Source organism: Macrosteles quadrilineatus, unplaced genomic scaffold (assembly GCF_028750875.1).
Source record: "Macrosteles quadrilineatus isolate MER2022 unplaced genomic scaffold, UCM_ALF_1.0 Scaffold_3__2_contigs__length_128488019, whole genome shotgun sequence".
Lineage (NCBI taxonomy): Eukaryota > Metazoa > Arthropoda > Insecta > Hemiptera > Cicadellidae > Macrosteles > Macrosteles quadrilineatus.
Window position 1 is genome coordinate 47,189,168 of NW_026542596.1, and position 24,249 is coordinate 47,213,416.

Below are 24,249 nucleotides of genomic sequence, written 5' to 3' on the forward strand. Positions count from 1 at the left end.
TGCCACTGAAAGTGATGCAACGACTTGTTGTATAATCAGCTGATTTCCTGTAATTACGTGTTTGTTAAACTTCGTTAAATATTACATTGCTAGCAGCATTCTTACCATAAATAATATTGTATCAGGTACAATTCGGCAAATATTTCATTTATTTTTGGACTTCCACCAAGTTAATTAAGAATACGCGAGTATCAACATGAACAAGTCGGATCAACAATTAAATTGGTCAACTGATCAGCTGATCAGCTGATTAGTTGACGTTCGAAGCATTACAATTTTAATTCTTTTCTCTCAATAACTGAACCTCATTGGTCCGTTACCTGTGTGGATATGAGAAAACTATGCGGATATGAAATGAAACTATGCGGATATGAAAGTAAACAGCTGTAAAGTGAAACTTTTCAATTCTAAGAACTGGACTGAAATGGCTACTTTAAAAAAACGGTCGTAGGTAAACTCATTTTCGCGTATTCCAATTGTGTTGGTTCGCGGACTCATTCGTTGTAGGTTTACACGACACGTTTTTACAAATTTCATCAGGATCGTATTATTTTTGCCATGAGGCCATGAGAGATTTTTTCGCATACGCGTATTACCTATATGGAACATTCACCAAAATGTTTTTTCATCACTCCGTAACGAAAGTAACTATTTTCGATAACGGCTGACATCAATGAAAGTAATCATTTCGCAAGCTCAAATTTAGGGCGAGGGAAAATCGATCAGCTGATTTTCCCTCGCTCTAAATTTACTTTCCCTCGCTCTCAATTAGTTCTCCATTTATTCACTACGCGCGCTAGTGTTTTGTTACGGTATTTAATGATTTGAATCAGCTGTATGTATTGTTAAAAGATGTTTTATCTTTTATTTTCATGTTTAAACAAAATTTATTGAGAAATATACGTAGGTTTTCTTTTAGAAGATTTTATTTTATTTTGATGTTCAATCAAATTAATTGAGAAATAGAATAGTTGTAATATTACTGAGGTCTGCTAATCTGTGTTTGTGTATTTTTGCGTCGTGATGAAAAGTATCGTTCATAACTCGTACCGAAAGTTATTATCCGGCACTTGCTCCATTATTCCCGACCTCGGCTTCGCCTCGTACGTGAAAATAGCTCTCACATACTCGGCTTCGCCTCGCAGGTGAAATTGGGGTTCCCTGTGGAGGGATCTTAAAAGGTTTCTGGGGCAGAGCCCTAAGCTAATTTACTTCGTTTTTCTTTTGATAACTCATCTACAGACAAAGACCTTTCTTAGGACACCTCTACCTAGTTTCTACGCCCAGCCGTTCTCTCAAATTAGTGGAGACAAAGTTTCCAATTAAATATTTAGATTCCCCCATGTTAATCTTATGGGAGAAAACCCAACTTTGATGGAAGATCCAGCCCGAACTAATAAAGATTTCAAAAAAATAAAAACACTTTGTAAAACTACAGATAAGGGCCATTCTTTTGACACTTTAATCATACAAATCGGTCCAAAAATGAGGGAGGAGTTCTGTTCACAAAAATCGGGAAACACTTTTCACACGAACTGCGCCTCGCAGTTAAAACGCACCCTCGAAAGGGCGGGGGGGGGGGGGTCAACGTCCTAAGGTTGTTTAGGCCTAAATTAATATTTCGGTTGGAAATCAATAATTAATTACGTTATTAATAGTACCTGGGGAATCATTAGTATTTACTATGAGAGAAATATTTGTTCAATGTCATCTATCAAAAACATAATTGTTTATCAGTCTGTTATAATAGTAATATTGTAGTTGACTTTGTTTTTTAAGCAAAATTGACGATTCTCATGTAAATTAATATAGTAATTTATTACATCTTTAAACAATAAAATATTGTGATTTATTTTTCAAAAAAATAAAAACATCCTAATTTGGCTACATTGTAGTTGAGTATAGACAACATGGCATGCTATAATATTGCAATTTAAGTTCTAAGGATTTCCACACAAGAACTGTAAGCATCTCAATTCACTTTTCCAAATAGTTTTCTTAAACAAACAAAGAAAAATATCACAGTAGTTACAATTAATATTACAGAGTGAGGCTGCATTTATTGTAAAAACATGAAAACTACAAATTGTTTATACGATTGTTTTTTATAGACTAAAACAAATAACATAACAAACACATAAGAATTCAAATTAGTCAGTTTTAAACCAATTTTAAACTATAAAAATGTAATGGTGATAAGCATTCAACTGTGGTAAAATAGGATATAATACAATTACATATTTTACCTCTGCTCTAGATTCTAATTTGACTATATTCTTCAGATTATCGACAATTAAGTCAACAAACTATTTAATCCAAACTAAATAATTTCAAGTAAGGTAAGCTAGTTATTATGGTACAAATTTAAATATTAATTACATAGACCAAAATGAACTAACATTTTCAATATTGTTCATCTGAATATTTCCATCCAAACAACGTTTTTAGTTAATTTTCTGTCTCTAGATGGCAAAACAACTTTTAAAGAGTTTCTTGTTCGTACTCTGGAGAAAGCTACATAGAGCATCCCATGCATGAATACGGGGTTGTTTAACACAACACCAACAGACTGAAAGGTTTGGCCTTGAGACTTATGGATGGTCATAGCAAAAGCTGGTCGAACTGGAAACTGATGTCTTTGCAGCGAACATCCGAGTTGACACTTGCTCGAATCAAGAGTGACTCTTGGAATGTGTACATCTCGACCAGAATGACTGCCAGTAATTATTTTAGCCTTAATAATGTTCGGACACAACTCCGTGACAATCAGTCTTGTGCCATTGCATAAACCCTCCGTCACGTCTAGGTTTCTGAGTAACATTATAACGACGTTGTTTTTTAGTCGGAGTTCATGAGGTGGTAAATCTGATATTTCAATTGAGTTTAAAAACTCAGTTGGGAATTTGAGAGCTCCATCAGGTTCATCTTTTACTGAATCAAAACTTTTATAAATTGTTTCTTGTCCAGGGATAATTTGGATGATCTCGTTATTGATATTATCAACATCTCTATTTAAAGGTGCAAGGATGGCTCTATCTCTCATAGCATTGTAATCTCTGTTGGCTAGACAATCGCCATATATTTGTTCAACAATATTTCCATTTGAAATAATGTCATCGGGAATATTTATTTCACAGTCATTGTTGGTGGGCAAATCTCCATTTCCAAGTTGAAGGAGATATCCAGCAAATGCACTTTCATCGAGATTGACTCTCATGTTTTGATGAAGAGAGAAGAGCTTGAAAAACTTCCAAATACTGCAACGTTTTACAGAAAGGTCGATCAGCTCAGATCGATTTGCTCTAGGCTGGACTGGAAGGCATTGGCGGAAGTCTCCTCCTAGGATCATAGTTTTTCCTCCAAAAGGCAAGTTTCTGTTTCCTAAGCTTCGCAGGAGTCCGTCAATACAACTTAGGCCATATTTTGGTAGCATTGGTGCTTCGTCCATCATAAATACGTCTACTTCTGCCAGTTCTTGGGCCTTCTGAGTGCCTGGCTGAATTGATGATTTAGAATCGCTAGTCAATGGAACTTTTAGACCAAAAGTCCTATGGGTAGTACGTCCTTCAGGTAGCAAGATTGATGCAATGCCGGTATATGCCATGCATTTTACATTAAGATTTTTTCCAAGAATTAGATGGTAGAGGGTATTGTACACGTATGTCTTCCCTGTACCTCCTGGTCCATCGAGGAAAAAACACTTGGGGATGCAACTCATCGGGTCTTCTATTGCTTCCATAACAGCATCAACAAAGTCTTTTTGTTCGTTATTCAAATTGCTATATTGTCTGCGACCAATGGCTTCTAATTCGCTGACATTGTGGGTTTCTTCATTTCCCTCGTCTTGAAAATTCTGAATGTCATCCATACCATAGTTTTCCACCCAAAATTGGAAGTTTCGGCCTGAAATAAATAATTATTTTGAGTTCACTTTTTACTAAATCATAAGTATTAAAACATGTAGTATAATTTATTTTAGTCTAATGCTTTCTCTTATTTTAATTTGTTATAATATTCATTGCATATTTTTTATTTTTATTTTGCTTCACACTTATATTTAATAAAATTTGAACAATTATACACTCTAATTTTACAATTATCATAAATGACATTAAAAAATATAAACGTTTCACAATGTTAATAAAGTTTATGGTCAAGTAATCTACTAATGAGTCACAGTAACAAATGCTAAATATTTAATTTAATAATAAGTTAGCATTTTCAATTCTGTACATAATTAGTATGGGTTAGTTTCTCATATTTTAGAACTTATGTGAAGCCTAAGTCTAGTGCGCTTCCAATGTTAGAATTGAAATTTAAGCCATAGAATCAGTTGATCAAAAGTAATTGTATGTTATTGTTATTGATACTATGAGAAAGAATTACCTTCAGTAGCTTCAGTATTCAGCTTATGGGCAATAATACGGTAAGCCTTCATGAGTGTTGTGATCATTTACTGCATGACTTATATTAGAAGATTCATTACAATAGGGAATGTAGTGAAATTGCACGTGAAATAATAGTTAAGTTGAAATAAATTTAGCAGAAATCTACTACCCAATAAATATAAAAGGAGGTGTATAAGTTAAAGCTAATTAAAGATTATTCCATCCTCTCATTAATTTAACTACCGCACTCGACATTGACAGAAATTGGTTTTTCAGTTATAGTATAATATGCTCAATGGTATAATCTGAATGTTAATTTCCTTTGCTCTGTATACACACATTGTTATTTCCTTTTGGTCTGTGTAAACATATGCTACAAATAGCATGGGCAAGCTGAGGTGCCCGTGGGTACAGAACGTCATGTTATGTCTTAAAATGTAAACAAAATGACAACAATGGCGGAATGTTTTCTCATAAGGCCCATGTTAAATTTTCAAAAGTTTGCACTCATATTATGGCGAAAATAGATTTTTCCTGGCTATACCACTGGTCTAGAACTTATTTTTGGCACAGAACTTAGTTATTCCGTAAATATAAACGATTTTGTTAGGGCCGATTCCCAGATCGAGTGGACAAGTATTCAAACTTTACTCGTATTATATATAGGATAGTAAGGACTGTATTAGATCATCTTTGATCATTATTTTGAAATGACTTTTAAAGACATTAAAATAATTGAATATTGATATGGTATTATGTATGATATGTTGAAGTAATTCACTAAAGATTGATATTTAACTTTGGTAGACCAATAGACAACATTCATTGACCATCGGCATGGCTAACCTACTCGCTGTCAGTTTAAGAGAAAGATATTATCATTTAAAATAAAATATAAATAAATATATTATACATTTTGAAGGGGTATCCACTCAAAATAAACTTAATTTAAGTTTTGTAATAAGTAATATTTATAAGTTGATTATTACCTTCTGTAGCTTCAGTATTTAGCTTGTAAGCTATGATTCTATATGCTCTGTTGTAAGAATCTTCTAGAGGGGTTCCAGAAATCTCTGCTTCTCTAAGAAAATCTTCTGCCAACTCGTCCTTAAACATATCCCAGAGACGTTTAGGGTTTTCTGGTGATCCGAGAATCAAGATTTGACAAAAGAGTGTCCTCATGACACTCGGCATCTTTGACAAAGCGGATTCCCGCAGCCCATCAATCCATTGCTGGTCATCATATGTAAGGCCTTTTGCTAGGCATGCTTGTTTATAAGTGGAATAGGCAGTCCCATTTACAAATTTAAGGTCTTCAAAACTTTTGGCATCTTTGGTATGGAAGAGGAGCATTCTTAAGTGATAAAGTTCAGGTTGGGCCACCAAGTTCACAGTGTGGATCCTTCCAATCGTTTTTGAGCTTCGCTGTCGTACCACCCATTCACTTGTTTTGCCTAACCATTTGTACTTTTCTGGCATCTGCCAGTAGAAGTAGTAGATTACTTCATTCCCATTCTCTTCTTCTATGTGAAGTTTAGAGTTGTGTTTAAAGTACGCCTCTAAGGTGGACCCTTTCAGGCCAGTGTCCGCTACATCTTCTTGTGTCTGTTCAATGTTTCCCACACGGTACTGACCTTCTAGATGGATGTCCAAACGTTGCACCGAATGGCTTTTCCTTTGGATTTCATTTCCAGCCAGCCTCCAACATGCTTCAGGGGGCGAAATATAACGTGCCTCAACAAATGTTTCTGCTTCATTATACATTATTCGGGCCACATTTTCAACAATTTTTACATTTGCGCAGTCATGCCCTTTATAAATGTATTTATAGAGGTACTTAACGGCTCTAACACTACCAACATACTCGATATTTATGAGGCACATGTATTTCTTCAGTAAATAGCCATTGTATGGAGCAACATGTCTATTGTCCCGTGTAACTTTTTGTCCATCACTGTTTTTGCGGTACACCGCATGGACGTGAGAAAATTCTGGGTTATTTGGATCCAGTTGTGGGTCATACCGTCTCTTGTAATTCGGTTTTTTGTTGTCAACAATCGACGTAAACTCTTGATGAGCTTTGGGGAATCCAAAGCGGCATTTAGCTGATCCACCCTTATTCTCCATACATGACGCAGACGGATTAAGTTCGCCACATGGATTGTGAATCATCCATTTGAGGACCAACTCCCTTAGAACTGGGTCATCATTAGGAATTTCTGCCGAAATGAAAGTGTCTACTTCCTCTGGAGACCGGAGTTTGTCTTCATTTGCCATGATGACAAGAAGATGTAGGTGGGGTAATCCTCGTTTTTGAAATTCTATAGTGTAAACAAAAGCAGAAGACTTCCCAAAAATCTGTTTCTTACTGATATCTTCAACTATGCTGTCAAATTTCAATTTGGCTACCCTAGCCACAATGTCAGGTCTTTCTTGGGCGAACTGTTGTAGTTTAGAACCATCAGAGAGCTCAATACATGCAGCTTCTTTTAATTCTGGCCATGTTGGACTGCACGTTATTGTGATAAAAAAGTCTGGAGAGCCAAACCTTCGGACAATTGCCATAGCGTCTTCAAAGTGTTCAGTGAAATATCTCGTTGATCCGGGAAAAGATGATGGTAAAATCAGTTTTTCAGCAACTGTAGCATTTTTCTTTTCAGCCAATTCATTTAGAAAATGTGTTACTCCTGCATACTGATCAGCTTGAAGTTTCTTTTGGTTATATTTGATCCACTGAATACGATCACGTTCAACACGGATGTATGTGTCCACGACGTACTGTTGAAACAGTCTACCACCAAAGTGGAGAGCATTAAATCCAATCGACCTTAGATCTAATCCCTCTAGCAATGGTTCAGGAGGAAGAGCCTTGGCTTGTTCTGGACGAAAGGCTAACCTGTATTGAGCCAACTCCATCCTCGTCATGTGTGCACGGCTTGCATAAGGCGTTTTAAGAGGAAGCCCTACAGTAAACCCAAAAGTTCCTTTTGGGTAGAGGAGAGGGTAGGTGAATGGTTCTACTCGGCTGTCAATGTTCTTGAGCGTTATTAACTGTTTTCCTCGCTCCTTAATAACCATCTCATTTTCCGGGATACTTTGGTCTGCATTTAATGTAATTACAGCAGCAACTTCATTATAAGTTGGTGAGTTGAATCGCCTGGGATCATCGCCTAAAAGTAAACATCGTAAATTAATGATATGAAAAACAAAAAAATCTTAACTTTAATCGTTATTTAGTTCTAAGAGAAAAATGACACAAATAAAAATATGTTTTTTACCCTAAAAACAAAAAATTTCATAATTTCTTTCCAAACCATTTTGTAGAGCTTAAAAAAACAAATAATTTAATATATTGAAGCGTTATTGTGCGCCTAATGGTTACGGAGAAAATTCCAAAAAATTGTAAATTTAAAATTCCTATGTTATTCTTATGGAGAATAAGTCAACTGTTTTAGTTTGCTTGTTTATGAACATATTTTGATAAAATTTGTAAAATACATTCATTTTTTACTAAACTATTAACATTTTACCACAAAACATCTTTTTGCAGCAAACCTAAGTACGTTAAACTAATCTATTAAAATAGGGAATAAATGTGATACTTTTCAGGAGACATTTTAGTGTAAATCCAATCAGGCAAATGGAAATTCACTTAGTCTGCAGGTTTGCTGCGGCGGGGGTATTATTATTTTAACAGGCTGTTGTAGTTATTCTTACATGCAATATAGAAAGCTACGGAGAAGAGAAGAGAAAGGAAATAAAAAAGGCTACGGCGCGCTTACATGCTTATATGCTATTATATATGTTATTATGCTTATATGGAAGTTTTCAGAGTTTAGTACTGAGATTGCAGCAAAACGTTAGTTGTGGCGACCCTTCAATTAAATATCCCTTCAGAGTCATCATATTTATCGAGGAGTAACAAACACAAGACAACTTACTTGATAAATTTGCATAAGTTTTATGTTTAGTTACTGTTTATTTTATATTTCTGATTTTATATTTTTGCAGCAACTACAAATAAAATACAAAATAATTGTGATTAGAGAAAACAGTATTATTTTACCTGCACGTTCAGCAAACAGGAGGTGGACATGGGGTGGTTGGACACCAAGAGCTTCAGCACGTTGATTGTTTTCCTCAACTATCTCCCTCATCATCGTAAAAGCCTGTGAAAATGGGTTTTGACTTCTCATTATCTCCTCTAAAATCTGTATTAGTTCTTGATTGATGCCTTGATTCATTGGTTCATTCATACGTTCTGCAACGGCTGTTTCCGGATCAATGAAGTACATTTGGCCATATCTAGGTCTTTCCAAATCACCCTCACTGTTGCTGACTGGCTGAGCCGCCAAATTTAACTTGTGATACACTTGTCCACCAGCAGTAAATGTATAAATACCTTTACTATTGAAAGTCCTGTCATCAGCAACATTGAATGAAGAAAAAGCAAAACAGGCAGAAATATTTCGAATTTTATCGTGGAACTGTTTGGCTAGTCTGTGTTGTTTTGTGTACAGCAATGCCAATTCATTGGGAAACTCTGGCGCAGGTTGTTCAATGCGACCATGAAGGCAACAGTCACCAAATGAATTAGGGTGAATTCTGTTCTGCACTCTCTCTTTTAAAAAATGAACAGCACCACAATGAACACATGCGATGTCAAACATTCCCAAATTGCTGTACTCTACGAGGCTTGAGGCAGCGGCTTTATAGGATTGAAGTTGGTTACGCTCAGAATTCTGTCGTATTTCAGCTGTACGACGACGCTGTTCTCGCAGGCGTTGAGCACGCTCGTCTACCACTTCAGCATCCCTGCGGTTGGCATCTCTTTGCCTCTGTTCTTCAAGACGTCGAACACGCTCGTCATCGTCCTCGGCGGCTCTGCGGATAGCGGCTGCTTGCCGCAGTTCTTCAAGCCGTCGAACACGCTCGTCTTCTTCTTCGGCGGCTCTGCGGATAGCGGCTGCTTGCCGCAGTTCTTCAAGACGTCGAACATGCTCGTCTTCGTCCTCGGCGGCTCTGCGGATAGCGGCTGCTTGCCGCAGTTCTTCAAGGCGTCGTGCTCGCTTGTCCTCCTCCTCGGCAGCCCTGCGGTTGACGTCTCTTTGCCGCTGTTCTTCGAGGCGTCGTGCTCGCATGTCCTCCTCCTCGGCAGCCCTGCGGTTGACGTCTCTTTGCCGCTGTTCTTCGAGGCGTCGTGCTCGATTCTCCTCCTCCTCGGCAGCCCTGCGGTTGGCGTCTCTTTGTCGCTGTTCCTCAAGGCGAGTGGCACGAGCCTGGCTGTCTTCTGACATTCTTCTTTGCTCAAAATAATTTACCTTTTCTTCCACCATAGATTGACTTATTTGAGCACTTACATCAGAAATTATCTCCAGAGCCCTTATCTTTGCACATCTAATGGGTTTGTTGGAAGTCATCAGCTGTACAAATAAAAAATCTGTATTAAGGTTGTGTTAATTTGTAATACTGCAACATTTGTATCCTAGTCTACTGAGAGTAAAAATTGAAGCATCACCTGGCCAATTTTAGAATATATTCCTATCTACACTTGTTGCGTTATACTTACTCTTGGCATACTCCAATACCAGAATAAGAATAATAATTTATCATAATGGAAAATAAAAATAAATGTATAACAACTTCAACAAACAATACCAGTAGGTCTATTTGTTTACTAGCAACAGTAAAGACTCATGAAAATATATGATGATCCTCTAACCTATATCCACCATTAATGGTTACTTTTTGCAAAAGTTATCTTTTCTATTCTGGTCTTTAGGTACATAAGGCATTTACACTGTCCAAAAATCGAGTAATGCAATTTTTAACCGCATACAATAACAATAATGACAGATTTTTTTGCGTGATTAGAATATTTTTTTAAATTTTCTGTTTGAACCAAACTCATACTTTTCTACAGTACATTAAATGTAATTTCAAATATGAATTAACCACAAAAAGAATGGTTCAACTTTTTAAAATTATTTAGCCTACTGTGGCAATGCGGTTTAGGTATAGTTACTCATACTCACATTTTCATCTGATTGATCTGGTAACATGCGCACTCCATTTGTGACCTGAAATTTAAATATTTGTCTTTTATGCTTGTTGAAAGGTAATTTTAATTGTATCTAAGTGTAAGCTATTTTTCAAAGATCGTAAAATTGGTGACTGATTACTTACCTACTTTATTAGTTATTGGTACTGTATTATTAATTTATCACAAAATAATATTTATAAACTAAATAAATTAATACTTTTGAATAATTTTACATTAATAATACGGTTGAGATGATAATAAAGACTCACATTTTGTTCAGATTGAACTTCTAAGACACATACACCAGACCCCTCAGGTCCTTCAGGATCAGGTTCTTTTGCAGCCTGAAATAAAAAAAAAATGTTTGATCAAAGAAAGAAAATTTAAGCTCCTTTCTAAAGGTCGTAAAAAATGGTAACTAACCCTATAGCCTACCTCTTCCTCCACAATGCTACTTACTTACTTTCCGTGTCCGGAAATCAGACTTCGCTTTTCCAGAAATTAGCTACCGATATGGCTTTGTCATTCGCTTGTAAAAGGTAATCTAATGTGGTCTAGGCATGGACATCAGTACATGGCCGGGATCCTGAACAACACCACACGCACACAAGACGTTGTCTTCGTCTTGTAAGAGACCCATTTCTGCATGTTTGTCTTGCATTTTGGTACCTCGACCCTGATTCGGTCTTGAGTCTTCCACACCGTGTAATGAAGGCATCCACCAGGAGCCAGTTCCTCCCTGGCTGGTATGGGAGGGTTGGCCTCCCACCTTTCCATCCGATTGCTCTGAGTGTGATCCATCCAGAACTCGTGTCCGTGATATGAAGCTCTTTTTGGACCGAAGTAAGACTACACTACACAATAGTAAAGATATTTGTGTGTAGGACAATGCTCAAGACGGTCTCCCCACCATGTCACATTCAACTTACAGCCTGCTTCTCTATTGTTTGGGTGAAAAAGGCACAAACTTTCTGCTTGAAACACTCTTGCTATTTCAATAGAACAAATTCCTGAATGATATTAGATTTTACAAATTTATAATTGGATGCTAGCTCATACAAAACCATTCTTATCTACAGGTTTTGAAGTATTGAAAACTTACCTTAAACTCCTCATGAGCTTGCCTAACTACTAAAATTTATTAGAGAAACTGACATCATTATATTTATTTAACCATAATGACCAGTAAATTGGACAAAAGTTAAGAATTCAAATTTTTTAATTAAACAAATAAGTTTATTCCTTAGTTATCCTACCTTTATAGAATTGTTTTAATCCATCCTAAACAAAATATAACTATTTCAATGTAATGATGTTCACAAAATTGTAAATTGTCATCTAACTTTTTAATGTACCTCACACAATGAGCTATAGAGAAATATAAAATAAGCAACTCTATTCCAATTTCTGTATTCGTGGTGTAAGCTAGTAATGACATACCACACGGATTTAATGTATGTAATTAAATTAATAAAGGTATATATTTTATAACTTACCTGGTCTTCATCAGCTTTGTGACTTTTAAAGAAATTCCCCAACTTCTTCAAACTTCTATTTGGTGGTCGTCCTCTTTTCATGATTTCAGATTTTTTGTTGAGTACATTTCCATCTAGTAACGAATTTTTTGAGGCAAGATGTTTACAAACAAAACTCTATTGTTGATACGTTAATCACAAACATGTGACTTTTAACCACATGTGCATAATGCAAAATTTTTATTTCAGTATTAGTTTTGTAATTATTTATTTCAGTATTAGTTTTGCCATAATGCATAATGACATAATACAATCCAATCGGATTGAGTCGACTCTAGATTTTAAACAAAGTTGGCCACAATAAGAATAAAATATTTTCGACTTTTTTCGAGCTAGTGATATAGTAATACACTTTTTACCGTTCTAGAGTTGAGATATATAGTTACCAAAGTATGTGCTTGCATAAAGCTCATACAATAATTGACATAGGCCTACCACTTTTCCATAATTTCATACTACATAAATATTTTACCCTTTTCTTAGGATTTAAGCATGGATAGAATATGATAAAACATAGTCCCTTAGTAGATTTCCCATCCTTATGGAACAGCTGAAGCCAATTTTATTGTTAGATCCGCCCGGTTTTCTGTAGATGTCGTGTTTGGTTTACAATTTGTTTCTTGTTATTTCAGTAATTTAAACCCTAGTTTAACCAAATAAAACTATCTAATCATAAACAATAACTCGTCCATTAGCTATATAACCAAACAGTGAGACACAAATAATGAGAAACTAACCCTAAAATAATAGAAACAGATTGTAGACAAAAACGACATATACAGAAAACCGGACAGAACTACCAATAAAATTGGCTTCAGCTGTTCCATAAGGATGGGGAATCTAACCGTAGCATTTGAGTATTTTAGATACATTAATCCAACTGCCGCAGACGCTTCCTACACTCCGCACTGCTAGCCTTTACTACAAACATTGTATCCAGTAATCTTCAGCATAATCTTTGCTTAATAGTAACAACTGATGTTTTTGCTTTTGTACTGTATTTTGTAATTTCTAGTATACTGTGGGTAGATGGCCTTTATGAACACATGTTTTAACTTACAAGTCTTTTGATTACTTTTTCCTTGTTATTTAATTCTTCCAACATGGTTACTTAGCAACCCATAAGACTAATGTTAAAAAAATGTGACTTTCAGTTTCATTTTTCTACGTAATTAGATTTTTGTTGGCAGTTGTAACTGTAGTAAACTCGTTTTTAGGCCAAAAATAATCTATTTACAACATTTGAAGAAAATCGTCGGAGCCGTTTTCGAGATCTTGGTGCAAGCAAGCAAGCATACATACATACAAGCAAACATTGCTCGTAATGCATCCAAAGCGGCATTTAGCTGATCCACCCTTATTCTCCATACATGACGCAGACGGATTAAGTTCGCCACATGGATTGTGAATCATCCATTTGAGGACCAACTCCCTTAGAACTGGGTCATCATTAGGAATTTCTGCCGAAATGAAAGTGTCTACTTCCTCTGGAGACCGGAGTTTGTCTTCATTTGCCATGATGACAAGAAGATGTAGGTGGGGTAATCCTCGTTTTTGAAATTCTATAGTGTAAACAAAAGCAGAAGACTTCCCAAAAATCTGTTTCTTACTGATATCTTCAACTATGCTGTCAAATTTCAATTTGGCTACCCTAGCCACAATGTCAGGTCTTTCTTGGGCGAACTGTTGTAGTTTAGAACCATCAGAGAGCTCAATACATGCAGCTTCTTTTAATTCTGGCCATGTTGGACTGCACGTTATTGTGATAAAAAAGTCTGGAGAGCCAAACCTTCGGACAATTGCCATAGCGTCTTCAAAGTGTTCAGTGAAATATCTCGTTGATCCGGGAAAAGATGATGGTAAAATCAGTTTTTCAGCAACTGTAGCATTTTTCTTTTCAGCCAATTCATTTAGAAAATGTGTTACTCCTGCATACTGATCAGCTTGAAGTTTCTTTTGGTTATATTTGATCCACTGAATACGATCACGTTCAACACGGATGTATGTGTCCACGACGTACTGTTGAAACAGTCTACCACCAAAGTGGAGAGCATTAAATCCAATCGACCTTAGATCTAATCCCTCTAGCAATGGTTCAGGAGGAAGAGCCTTGGCTTGTTCTGGACGAAAGGCTAACCTGTATTGAGCCAACTCCATCCTCGTCATGTGTGCACGGCTTGCATAAGGCGTTTTAAGAGGAAGCCCTACAGTAAACCCAAAAGTTCCTTTTGGGTAGAGGAGAGGGTAGGTGAATGGTTCTACTCGGCTGTCAATGTTCTTGAGCGTTATTAACTGTTTTCCTCGCTCCTTAATAACCATCTCATTTTCCGGGATACTTTGGTCTGCATTTAATGTAATTACAGCAGCAACTTCATTATAAGTTGGTGAGTTGAATCGCCTGGGATCATCGCCTAAAAGTAAACATCGTAAATTAATGATATGAAAAACAAAAAAATCTTAACTTTAATCGTTATTTAGTTCTAAGAGAAAAATGACACAAATAAAAATATGTTTTTTACCCTAAAAACAAAAAATTTCATAATTTCTTTCCAAACCATTTTGTAGAGCTTAAAAAAACAAATAATTTAATATATTGAAGCGTTATTGTGCGCCTAATGGTTACGGAGAAAATTCCAAAAAATTGTAAATTTAAAATTCCTATGTTATTCTTATGGAGAATAAGTCAACTGTTTTAGTTTGCTTGTTTATGAACATATTTTGATAAAATTTGTAAAATACATTCATTTTTTACTAAACTATTAACATTTTACCACAAAACATCTTTTTGCAGCAAACCTAAGTACGTTAAACTAATCTATTAAAATAGGGAATAAATGTGATACTTTTCAGGAGACATTTTAGTGTAAATCCAATCAGGCAAATGGAAATTCACTTAGTCTGCAGGTTTGCTGCGGCGGGGGTATTATTATTTTAACAGGCTGTTGTAGTTATTCTTACATGCAATATAGAAAGCTACGGAGAAGAGAAGAGAAAGGAAATAAAAAAGGCTACGGCGCGCTTACATGCTTATATGCTATTATATATGTTATTATGCTTATATGGAAGTTTTCAGAGTTTAGTACTGAGATTGCAGCAAAACGTTAGTTGTGGCGACCCTTCAATTAAATATCCCTTCAGAGTCATCATATTTATCGAGGAGTAACAAACACAAGACAACTTACTTGATAAATTTGCATAAGTTTTATGTTTAGTTACTGTTTATTTTATATTTCTGATTTTATATTTTTGCAGCAACTACAAATAACATACAAAATAATTGTGATTAGAGAAAACAGTATTATTTTACCTGCACGTTCAGCAAACAGGAGGTGGACATGGGGTGGTTGGACACCAAGAGCTTCAGCACGTTGATTGTTTTCCTCAACTATCTCCCTCATCATCGTAAAAGCCTGTGAAAATGGGTTTTGACTTCTCATTATCTCCTCTAAAATCTGTATTAGTTCTTGATTGATGCCTTGATTCATTGGTTCATTCATACGTTCTGCAACGGCTGTTTCCGGATCAATGAAGTACATTTGGCCATATCTAGGTCTTTCCAAATCACCCTCACTGTTGCTGACTGGCTGAGCCGCCAAATTTAACTTGTGATACACTTGTACACCAGCAGTAAATGTATAAATACCTTTACTATTGAAAGTCCTGTCATCAGCAACATTGAATGAAGAAAAAGCAAAACAGGCAGAAATATTTCGAATTTTATCGTGGAACTGTTTGGCTAGTCTGTGTTGTTTTGTGTACAGCAATGCCAATTCATTGGGAAACTCTGGCGCAGGTTGTTCAATGCGACCATGAAGGCAACAGTCACCAAATGAATTAGGGTGAATTCTGTTCTGCACTCTCTCTTTTAAAAAATGAACAGCACCACAATGAACACATGCGATGTCAAACATTCCCAAATTGCTGTACTCTACGAGGCTTGAGGCAGCGGCTTTATAGGATTGAAGTTGGTTACGCTCAGAATTCTGTCGTATTTCAGCTGTACGACGACGCTGTTCTCGCAGGCGTTGAGCACGCTCGTCTACCACTTCAGCATCCCTGCGGTTGGCATCTCTTTGCCTCTGTTCTTCAAGACGTCGAACACGCTCGTCATCGTCCTCGGCGGCTCTGCGGATAGCGGCTGCTTGCCGCAGTTCTTCAAGCCGTCGAACACGCTCGTCTTCTTCTTCGGCGGCTCTGCGGATAGCGGCTGCTTGCCGCAGTTCTTCAAGACGTCGAACATGCTCGTCTTCGTCCTCGGCGGCTCTGCGGATAGCGGCTGCTTGCCGCAGTTCTTCAAGGCGTCGTGCTCGCTTGTCCTCCTCCTCGGCAGCCCTGCGGTTGACGTCTCTTTGCCGCTGTTCTTCGAGGCGTCGTGCTCGCATGTCCTCCTCCTCGGCAGCCCTGCGGTTGACGTCTCTTTGCCGCTGTTCTTCGAGGCGTCGTGCTCGATTCTCCTCCTCCTCGGCAGCCCTGCGGTTGGCGTCTCTTTGTCGCTGTTCCTCAAGGCGAGTGGCACGAGCCTGGCTGTCTTCTGACATTCTTCTTTGCTCAAAATAATTTACCTTTTCTTCCACCATAGATTGACTTATTTGAGCACTTACATCAGAAATTATCTCCAGAGCCCTTATCTTTGCACATCTAATGGGTTTGTTGGAAGTCATCAGCTGTACAAATAAAAAATCTGTATTAAGGTTGTGTTAATTTGTAATACTGCAACATTTGTATCCTAGTCTACTGAGAGTAAAAATTGAAGCATCACCTGGCCAATTTTAGAATATATTCCTATCTACACTTGTTGCGTTATACTTACTCTTGGCATACTCCAATACCAGAATAAGAATAATAATTTATCATAATGGAAAATAAAAATAAATGTATAACAACTTCAACAAACAATACCAGTAGGTCTATTTGTTTACTAGCAACAGTAAAGACTCATGAAAATATATGATGATCCTCTAACCTATATCCACCATTAATGGTTACTTTTTGCAAAAGTTATCTTTTCTATTCTGGTCTTTAGGTACATAAGGCATTTACACTGTCCAAAAATCGAGTAATGCAATTTTTAACCGCATACAATAACAATAATGACAGATTTTTTTGCGTGATTAGAATATTTTTTTAAATTTTCTGTTTGAACCAAACTCATACTTTTCTACAGTACATTAAATGTAATTTCAAATATGAATTAACCACAAAAAGAATGGTTCAACTTTTTAAAATTATTTAGCCTACTGTGGCAATGCGGTTTAGGTATAGTTACTCATACTCACATTTTCATCTGATTGATCTGGTAACATGCGCACTCCATTTGTGACCTGAAATTTAAATATTTGTCTTTTATGCTTGTTGAAAGGTAATTTTAATTGTATCTAAGTGTAAGCTATTTTTCAAAGATCGTAAAATTGGTGACTGATTACTTACCTACTTTATTAGTTATTGGTACTGTATTATTAATTTATCACAAAATAATATTTATAAACTAAATAAATTAATACTTTTGAATAATTTTACATTAATAATACGGTTGAGATGATAATAAAGACTCACATTTTGTTCAGATTGAACTTCTAAGACACATACACCAGACCCCTCAGGTCCTTCAGGATCAGGTTCTTTTGCAGCCTGAAATAAAAAAAAAATGTTTGATCAAAGAAAGAAAATTTAAGCTCCTTTCTAAAGGTCGTAAAAAATGGTAACTAACCCTATAGCCTACCTCTTCCTCCACAATGCTACTTACTTACTTTCCGTGTCCGGAAATCAGACTTCGCTTTTCCAGAAATTAGCTACCGATATGGCTTTGTCATTCGCTTGTAAAAGGTAATCTAATGTGGTCTAGGCATGGACATCAGTACATGGCCGGGATCCTGAACAACACCACACGCACACAAGACGTTGTCTTCGTCTTGTAAGAGACCCATTTCTGCATGTTTGTCTTGCATTTTGGTACCTCGACCCTGATTCGGTCTTGAGTCTTCCACACCGTGTAATGAAGGCATCCACCAGGATCCAGTTCCTCCCTGGCTGGTATGGGAGGGTTGGCCTCCCACCTTTCCATCCGATTGCTCTGAGTGTGATCCATCCAGAACTCGTGTCCGTGATATGAAGCTCTTTTTGGACCGAAGTAAGACTACACTACACAATAGTAAAGATATTTGTGTGTAGGACAATGCTCAAGACGGTCTCCCCACCATGTCACATTCAACTTACAGCCTGCTTCTCTATTGTTTGGGTGAAAAAGGCACAAACTTTCTGCTTGAAACACTCTTGCTATTTCAATAGAACAAATTCCTGAATGATATTAGATTTTACAAATTTATAATTGGATGCTAGCTCATACAAAACCATTCTTATCTACAGGTTTTGAAGTATTGAAAACTTACCTTAAACTCCTCATGAGCTTGCCTAACTACTAAAATTTATTAGAGAAACTGACATCATTATATTTATTTAACCATAATGACCAGTAAATTGGACAAAAGTTAAGAATTCAAATTTTTTAATTAAACAAATAAGTTTATTCCTTAGTTATCCTACCTTTATAGAATTGTTTTAATCCATCCTAAACAAAATATAACTATTTCAATGTAATGATGTTCACAAAATTGTAAATTGTCATCTAACTTTTTAATGTACCTCACACAATGAGCTATAGAGAAATATAAAATAAGCAACTCTATTCCAATTTCTGTATTCGTGGTGTAAGCTAGTAATGACATACCACACGGATTTAATGTATGTAATTAAATTAATAAAGGTATATATTTTATAACTTACCTGGTCTTCATCAGCTTTGTGACTTTTAAAGAAATTCCCCAACTTCTTCAAACTTCTATTTGGTGGTCGTCCTCTTTTCATGATTTCAGATTTTTTGTTGAGTACATTTCCATCTAGTAACGAATTTTTTGAGGCAAGATGTTTACAAACAAAACTCTATTGTTGATACGTTAATCACAAACATGTGACTTTTAACCACATGTGCATAATGCAAAATTTTTATTTCAGTATTAGTTTTGTAATTATTTATTTCAGTATTAGTTTTGCCATAATGCATAATGACATAATACAATCCAATCGGATTGAGTCGACTCTAGATTTTAAACAAAGTTGGCCACAATAAGAATAAAATATTTTCGACTTTTTTCGAGCTAGTGATATAGTAATACACTTTTTACCGTTCTAGAGTTGAGATATATAGTTACCAAAGTATGTGCTTGCATAAAGCTCATACAATAATTGACATAGGCCTACCACTTTTCCATAATTTCATACTACATAAATATTTTACCCTTTTCTTAGGATTTAAGCATGGATAGAATATGATAAAACATAGTCCCTTAGTAGATTTCCCATCCTTATGGAACAGCTGAAGCCAATTTTATTGTTAGATCCGCCCGGTTTTCTGTAGATGTCGTGTTTGGTTTACAATTTGTTTCTTGTTATTTCAGTAATTTAAACCCTAGTTTAACCAAATAAAACTATCTAATCATAAACAATAACTCGTCCATTAGCTATATAACCAAACAGTGAGACACAAATAATGAGAAACTAACCCTAAAATAATAGAAACAGATTGTAGACAAAAACGACATATACAGAAAACCGGACAGAACTACCAATAAAATTGGCTTCAGCTGTTCCATAAGGATGGGGAATCTAACCGTAGCATTTGAGTATTTTAGATACATTAATCCAACTGCCGCAGACGCTTCCTACACTCCGCACTGCTAGCCTTTACTACAAACATTGTATCCAGTAATCTTCAGCATAATCTTTGCTTAATAGTAACAACTGATGTTTTTGCTTTTGTACTGTATTTTGTAATTTCTAGTATACTGTGGGTAGATGGCCTTTATGAACACATGTTTTAACTTACAAGTCTTTTGTTTACTTTTTCCTTGTTATTTAATTCTTCCAACATGGTTACTTAGCAACCCATAAGACTAATGTTAAAAAAATGTGACTTTCAGTTTCATTTTTCTACGTAATTAGATTTTTGTTGGCAGTTGTAACTGTAGTAAACTCGTTTTTAGGCCAAAAATAATCTATTTACAACATTTGAAGAAAATCGTCGGAGCCGTTTTCGAGATCTTGGTGCAAGCAAGCAAGCATACATACATACAAGCAAACATTGCTCGTATTAGAGTATAGGATATGTCTCTGTTTGAAGTAGGCCTAAAGTAAAATATCAAATAATTTTTGATTTGTTATTTATACATATTTGAAATGATTATTACAGTACAAGTATTATTTTAATAACGTGCGAAAGTTCCGCATTGACCTATACCTAGACAATTTGAATCATAAAAGTACAGTACTAGGTTGACCGCAACTGTAGCCGTTGGGAGGCTCACATCGTTGGACGATCCTTTATGATATCAATGGCATTTCCGGCATTTCCGCTCGGGTATTGTATACTGCTGGAGAGATAGACAGCAATTGAGATAAGACTTGTTTGATTTGTTTCGGCTTCTTTAATGTATGAAATGTAAAAATACACAAATTTTCAATTACCTCCACCTATTGAACTAATGTATTATTATCAATTGCATGCACCCAACGTTTTTTGTTTTAAATCTTAAGTATTTATACTCTCCACATATTTATAATTTATTTTCTAGTTTTTAATGTGTTTGGATGTTAAATCTATTAAGCATCTATATCAGATTAAGACAGAGGCATGTGATGGGAAATCTAAGGTTTATTTGAGTTTCTTTTCATATAATTATGTATTAGATTGAATGTATGGCCTACCTACTAACTATAAATATACCAATCTACTAGCAGAGTACCCGTCCTTCTTATGGGGTTGGCATATAAGTATAAAATGCTTATTGTAGTTATACCATAGATAAAATGAGTATAGACTATAATCAAGAGTTATACTCAAGCTTTGCGTATGCAATGGGGAGGACACAGTTTGATAAAATTTGCTTCTTTAAATTTACAGTTTACATAAACATAGCCATTAACTTATGTTCTACCACTTCACCTAAACAATAGAGAAAAAAATTATAAAAATCCACAAAATATCACAAATTATTCATGAAATTAGAAACGCAAAGATAACACAATCCTACTTTGACATTTCTCATTACTATCACAGTTTTTTTTTTGCTGCTTAGTTCAAATGAGCTGTTCTCATAAATGCAAAATAAACGGTATCAGCAATTTGACACATACTTTCTCCCATTAGCTTGTCAACAACCTTTATCATAGGTAAGCGATGATAGTGGTAGGCCTATTTAATAGGTAAAATCTCAAAAGTTTCCATTATCCCATTACCCATTATCCATGATATTATATGGATTAGCCACTTTGCCGTTAATTAATGAATTAAAAACCATCACAGATACAAACCAAGTATGACATGCGGATGACTCATCATGTCAAGAAAAACTTTATAATGTGATGAAATGGTGAGAGAAATTACAAGAAATTGGGCCTAAATATGGTTACTAACCACAAGCTCGCAAAACCTGTTTGATTGTTGGATCTGAACCATCAACATTAGACCTATCCAACATATCAGGATTAAAGATTGTTACTGGGAGTAGTTATTTAGGAGGATTTATTGGATGTGTCAAAACTGAAAAAGATGTCTTTATTAAAAAGAAGGTAGAAAAGTGGAATAGTCATTTGGTAAAAGTCTGGCGAATGTAGCTGAAAAATACCCACAATCTGAACACACTGTTGCCACAAAATCAATACAAGCTAAATGGATTTTTTTTCAAAGAGTTGTTGAAAGTGAAGACATTAATTTTCATCCAGTAAAAAACTCAATAGAACAAAACCTATTTCCTGCTTTATTTGGCTCTCACCTAAACCAAGATGAACAACAAATATTACATCTGCAAGTAAAAAATGGAGGAATTGGTTTAGTGGATCCTACCGCTCAGGGAAAAGCATTGTTCCGAGCTTCAAAGAGATGTTGTAAATTCATCATAGACTCCCTAAAAACTAAGAGGAAAATAAGAATGCAAGAACATGAAGAACATTTGATTATCACAAAAAATGACTTGAAAGAGGAGAGAAGATTAGGAGAAGAAAACATTTTGAAATCGACTATTCAAAATTTTCCTCTAAAACAACAAAAAATTATCTTGCGAGGAGCAATACTAAAGCGAAACACAGTGGATGGCTGTCATGCATTCCTCTGAAAAAACTTAACTTAGATCTTTCTCCACTGGAGTTCAGAGATGCTCTTGCATTAAGATATGGGAAAACTCCTATACACCTCCACTCTTCATGTGATGGCTGTGGCAAAAACTTCAATATGGAACATCCCCTTAAATGTTGCACAGGTGGTTTGATAATAAGAAGACATAATGAGGTAAGGGATACCCTTGGAAGCTTGATGGAGCTAGCATGGGGAAACTGTGTGTGTGGGGAACCAATGATCTCTGAGCAAGGATCATTTGATACTGCAGCACTAAAAGCAGACTTGGCTTGTAGGGGTGTATGGGAGGTTCAGACGGAAGCATTATTTGATGTACGTGTCGTTGACACTGATGCTCCATCGTACTTGAACCTCCCATACAAAAAAGTGTTGGAGAATGCAGAAAGAGAGAAGAGCAAATATTTAACAATAACAGAAACCAGAAATGTATCTTCACTAGTCACGTCTGTGGACGTAATGCTGGGCAAAGAGTTTCAGACCTTGCTCAGAGCAATGGCAGAACGCCTAACAGAAAAATGGAAGAAACCTTTTTGTGCGACGTTTAGGGCCAGCAGCATGTGTCTATAAGGAGGACAAGGAAGAAGTGGAGGACCCTTAGAGAGTTTGAAGATGGGGCTGGAGTACCAGTTATTTATTAATTTAAATAGCAAATGTTTTATTATTTTTCCATATCAAAATTGTGAATTATATTATTTAGTATTAAAAAAAAAATTACAGATGACTTAAATTAATTGATATATTTACATTCTTTCAAAATGTAAACATGGAAAATTTGGAAGGCCATGGGGCATAGCCCAAGGGAAATGTGAAATTAAATGATATAATATTGCATTTTCATCCATTTGGGGAGCTATGTTTCAAATTTAAAGTCTCTAGCTCATCGGGAACTTTGTTTAAAATTAATATCAAAATTTGTAGGAAAGCGACTACCGAGCTAATAAAAACAAGCCCATGCCCATGGGGCGTAGCACAAGGGAAATATGAAAATTAAATAATATTGCATTGTCATCCATTTGTGAGCTATGTTTCAAGTTTCAAGTCTCTATAGCTCATTGGGAACTTAGTATAAAATTGATTGCAAAATTTGTACCAGACAAGAAAGCGAGCTAATAAAAAACGTGTTAATATATAATTCTGAGCAATTTACAGACAAAACTCTAATTATATTTATGAAGATTTATTGTTTGTTTGTTTACTCTATTACTGAATTATTAATTATAATCATAATTATGAATCTTTGATTCTCAATTCAATTCTCATTACTGTATAGATGTTTGCATTACCACAAAGTTATTGGTTTTTGTTCTGTCATACTGTTCAATGCAAACACAAGGTTGCCTGCATATTCCAACCATGGTAAGTGTGTGTAACTTATTCAGTTATAGGCTAGTTTGACTAGCCAGAAAACCGGGCTGACACTAACAATGACAGGTTTTTACTTTCCTGACCCTATTTTCACAAGGTCAGTTTGTGTGATGTATTTTCCAGGGTGGCTATTTCAGTGACATCCATATCCATGTTAACACGTTCGCGGCGGCATGGGAGCGATCGCTCCCATACGGAACCCTAATGCCATCCTGGTGGGTGCGATCGCTCCCAAGCTGCAATGCAGTACGAAATGATTTATTTTTAAGCCAGGATTAGAGCTAGAAACTTGAAACCTCGCACAGCACTGCTCAATAGTATACTGTATTTTGTTGTGGTGTTGGTTGGTAGTAAATATTCCCGTAAATCCCCGTCTGGCAATCTCAAAATTCTACTTTTGTCCCGTCTTTTTCCCTCCATTTGGCAATACAATTCCAATGGGACCGGCTACGTTACAAGCAGTGCTGCTATCTGTTGGTGTTTAGCGAACTACGTCAACTCTCGTTGTAAAGCAGGACATCCCTGCACGTTATTTGCTATTTGTCAGCCCGAAATTGGAAAGCCAATCACACGCGGCAATCGGGTTTGTTCGATGCTGAGGGCTACGCCGGACCTGGGATACGCCCGCCATTTGACGTGCCGCCGCGAACGTGTTAATCAAACACAAGAACAAACACTGAAAATCTTCAAAAATATTGTTCAAAATGGTTCTTTGTGCTGGAAATATATAAACAC

General features: G+C 36.0%; 2 protein-coding genes across 2 annotated transcripts; both read right to left on the reverse strand.

Annotated features, from left to right (window-relative positions):
- Positions 1-2,413: 2,413 nt before the first annotated feature.
- On the reverse strand, positions 2,414-12,050 carry LOC128989173 (uncharacterized). The gene is made up of 6 exons (XM_054411043.1): positions 11,928-12,050; positions 10,701-10,775; positions 10,424-10,468; positions 8,455-9,811; positions 5,378-7,558; positions 2,414-3,903 (listed from the first exon to the last, which is right to left on the reverse strand). Exons 1-6 carry the CDS (start codon positions 12,006-12,008, stop codon positions 2,414-2,416), a joined length of 5,229 nt encoding a protein of 1,742 aa, XP_054267018.1. The 5' UTR covers positions 12,009-12,050.
- Positions 12,051-12,837: 787 nt separating this feature from the next.
- On the reverse strand, positions 12,838-18,869 carry LOC128989174 (uncharacterized). The gene is made up of 6 exons (XM_054411044.1): positions 18,747-18,869; positions 17,520-17,594; positions 17,243-17,287; positions 15,274-16,630; positions 13,337-14,377; positions 12,838-12,887 (listed from the first exon to the last, which is right to left on the reverse strand). Exons 1-6 carry the CDS (start codon positions 18,825-18,827, stop codon positions 12,838-12,840), a joined length of 2,649 nt encoding a protein of 882 aa, XP_054267019.1. The 5' UTR covers positions 18,828-18,869.
- Positions 18,870-24,249: the final 5,380 nt, after the last annotated feature.

Coding starts and splice junctions, on each gene's coding strand:
- LOC128989173 (XM_054411043.1), bottom strand. CDS start 12,008: ATGAAAAGAGGACGACCACCAAATAGAAGTTTGAAGAAGTTGGGGAAT. Junction 10,776..11,927: donor ACAAAGCTGATGAAGACCAG/GTAAGTTATAAA, acceptor TTTTTATTTCAG/GCTGCAAAAGAACCTGATCC. Junction 9,812..10,423: donor CAGATCAATCAGATGAAAAT/GTGAGTATGAGT, acceptor TTATTTGTACAG/CTGATGACTTCCAACAAACC.
- LOC128989174 (XM_054411044.1), bottom strand. CDS start 18,827: ATGAAAAGAGGACGACCACCAAATAGAAGTTTGAAGAAGTTGGGGAAT. Junction 17,288..17,519: donor AAGTTCAATCTGAACAAAAT/GTGAGTCTTTAT, acceptor TTTAAATTTCAG/GTCACAAATGGAGTGCGCAT. Junction 14,378..15,273: donor CCTGTTTGCTGAACGTGCAG/GTAAAATAATAC, acceptor GTTTACTTTTAG/GCGATGATCCCAGGCGATTC.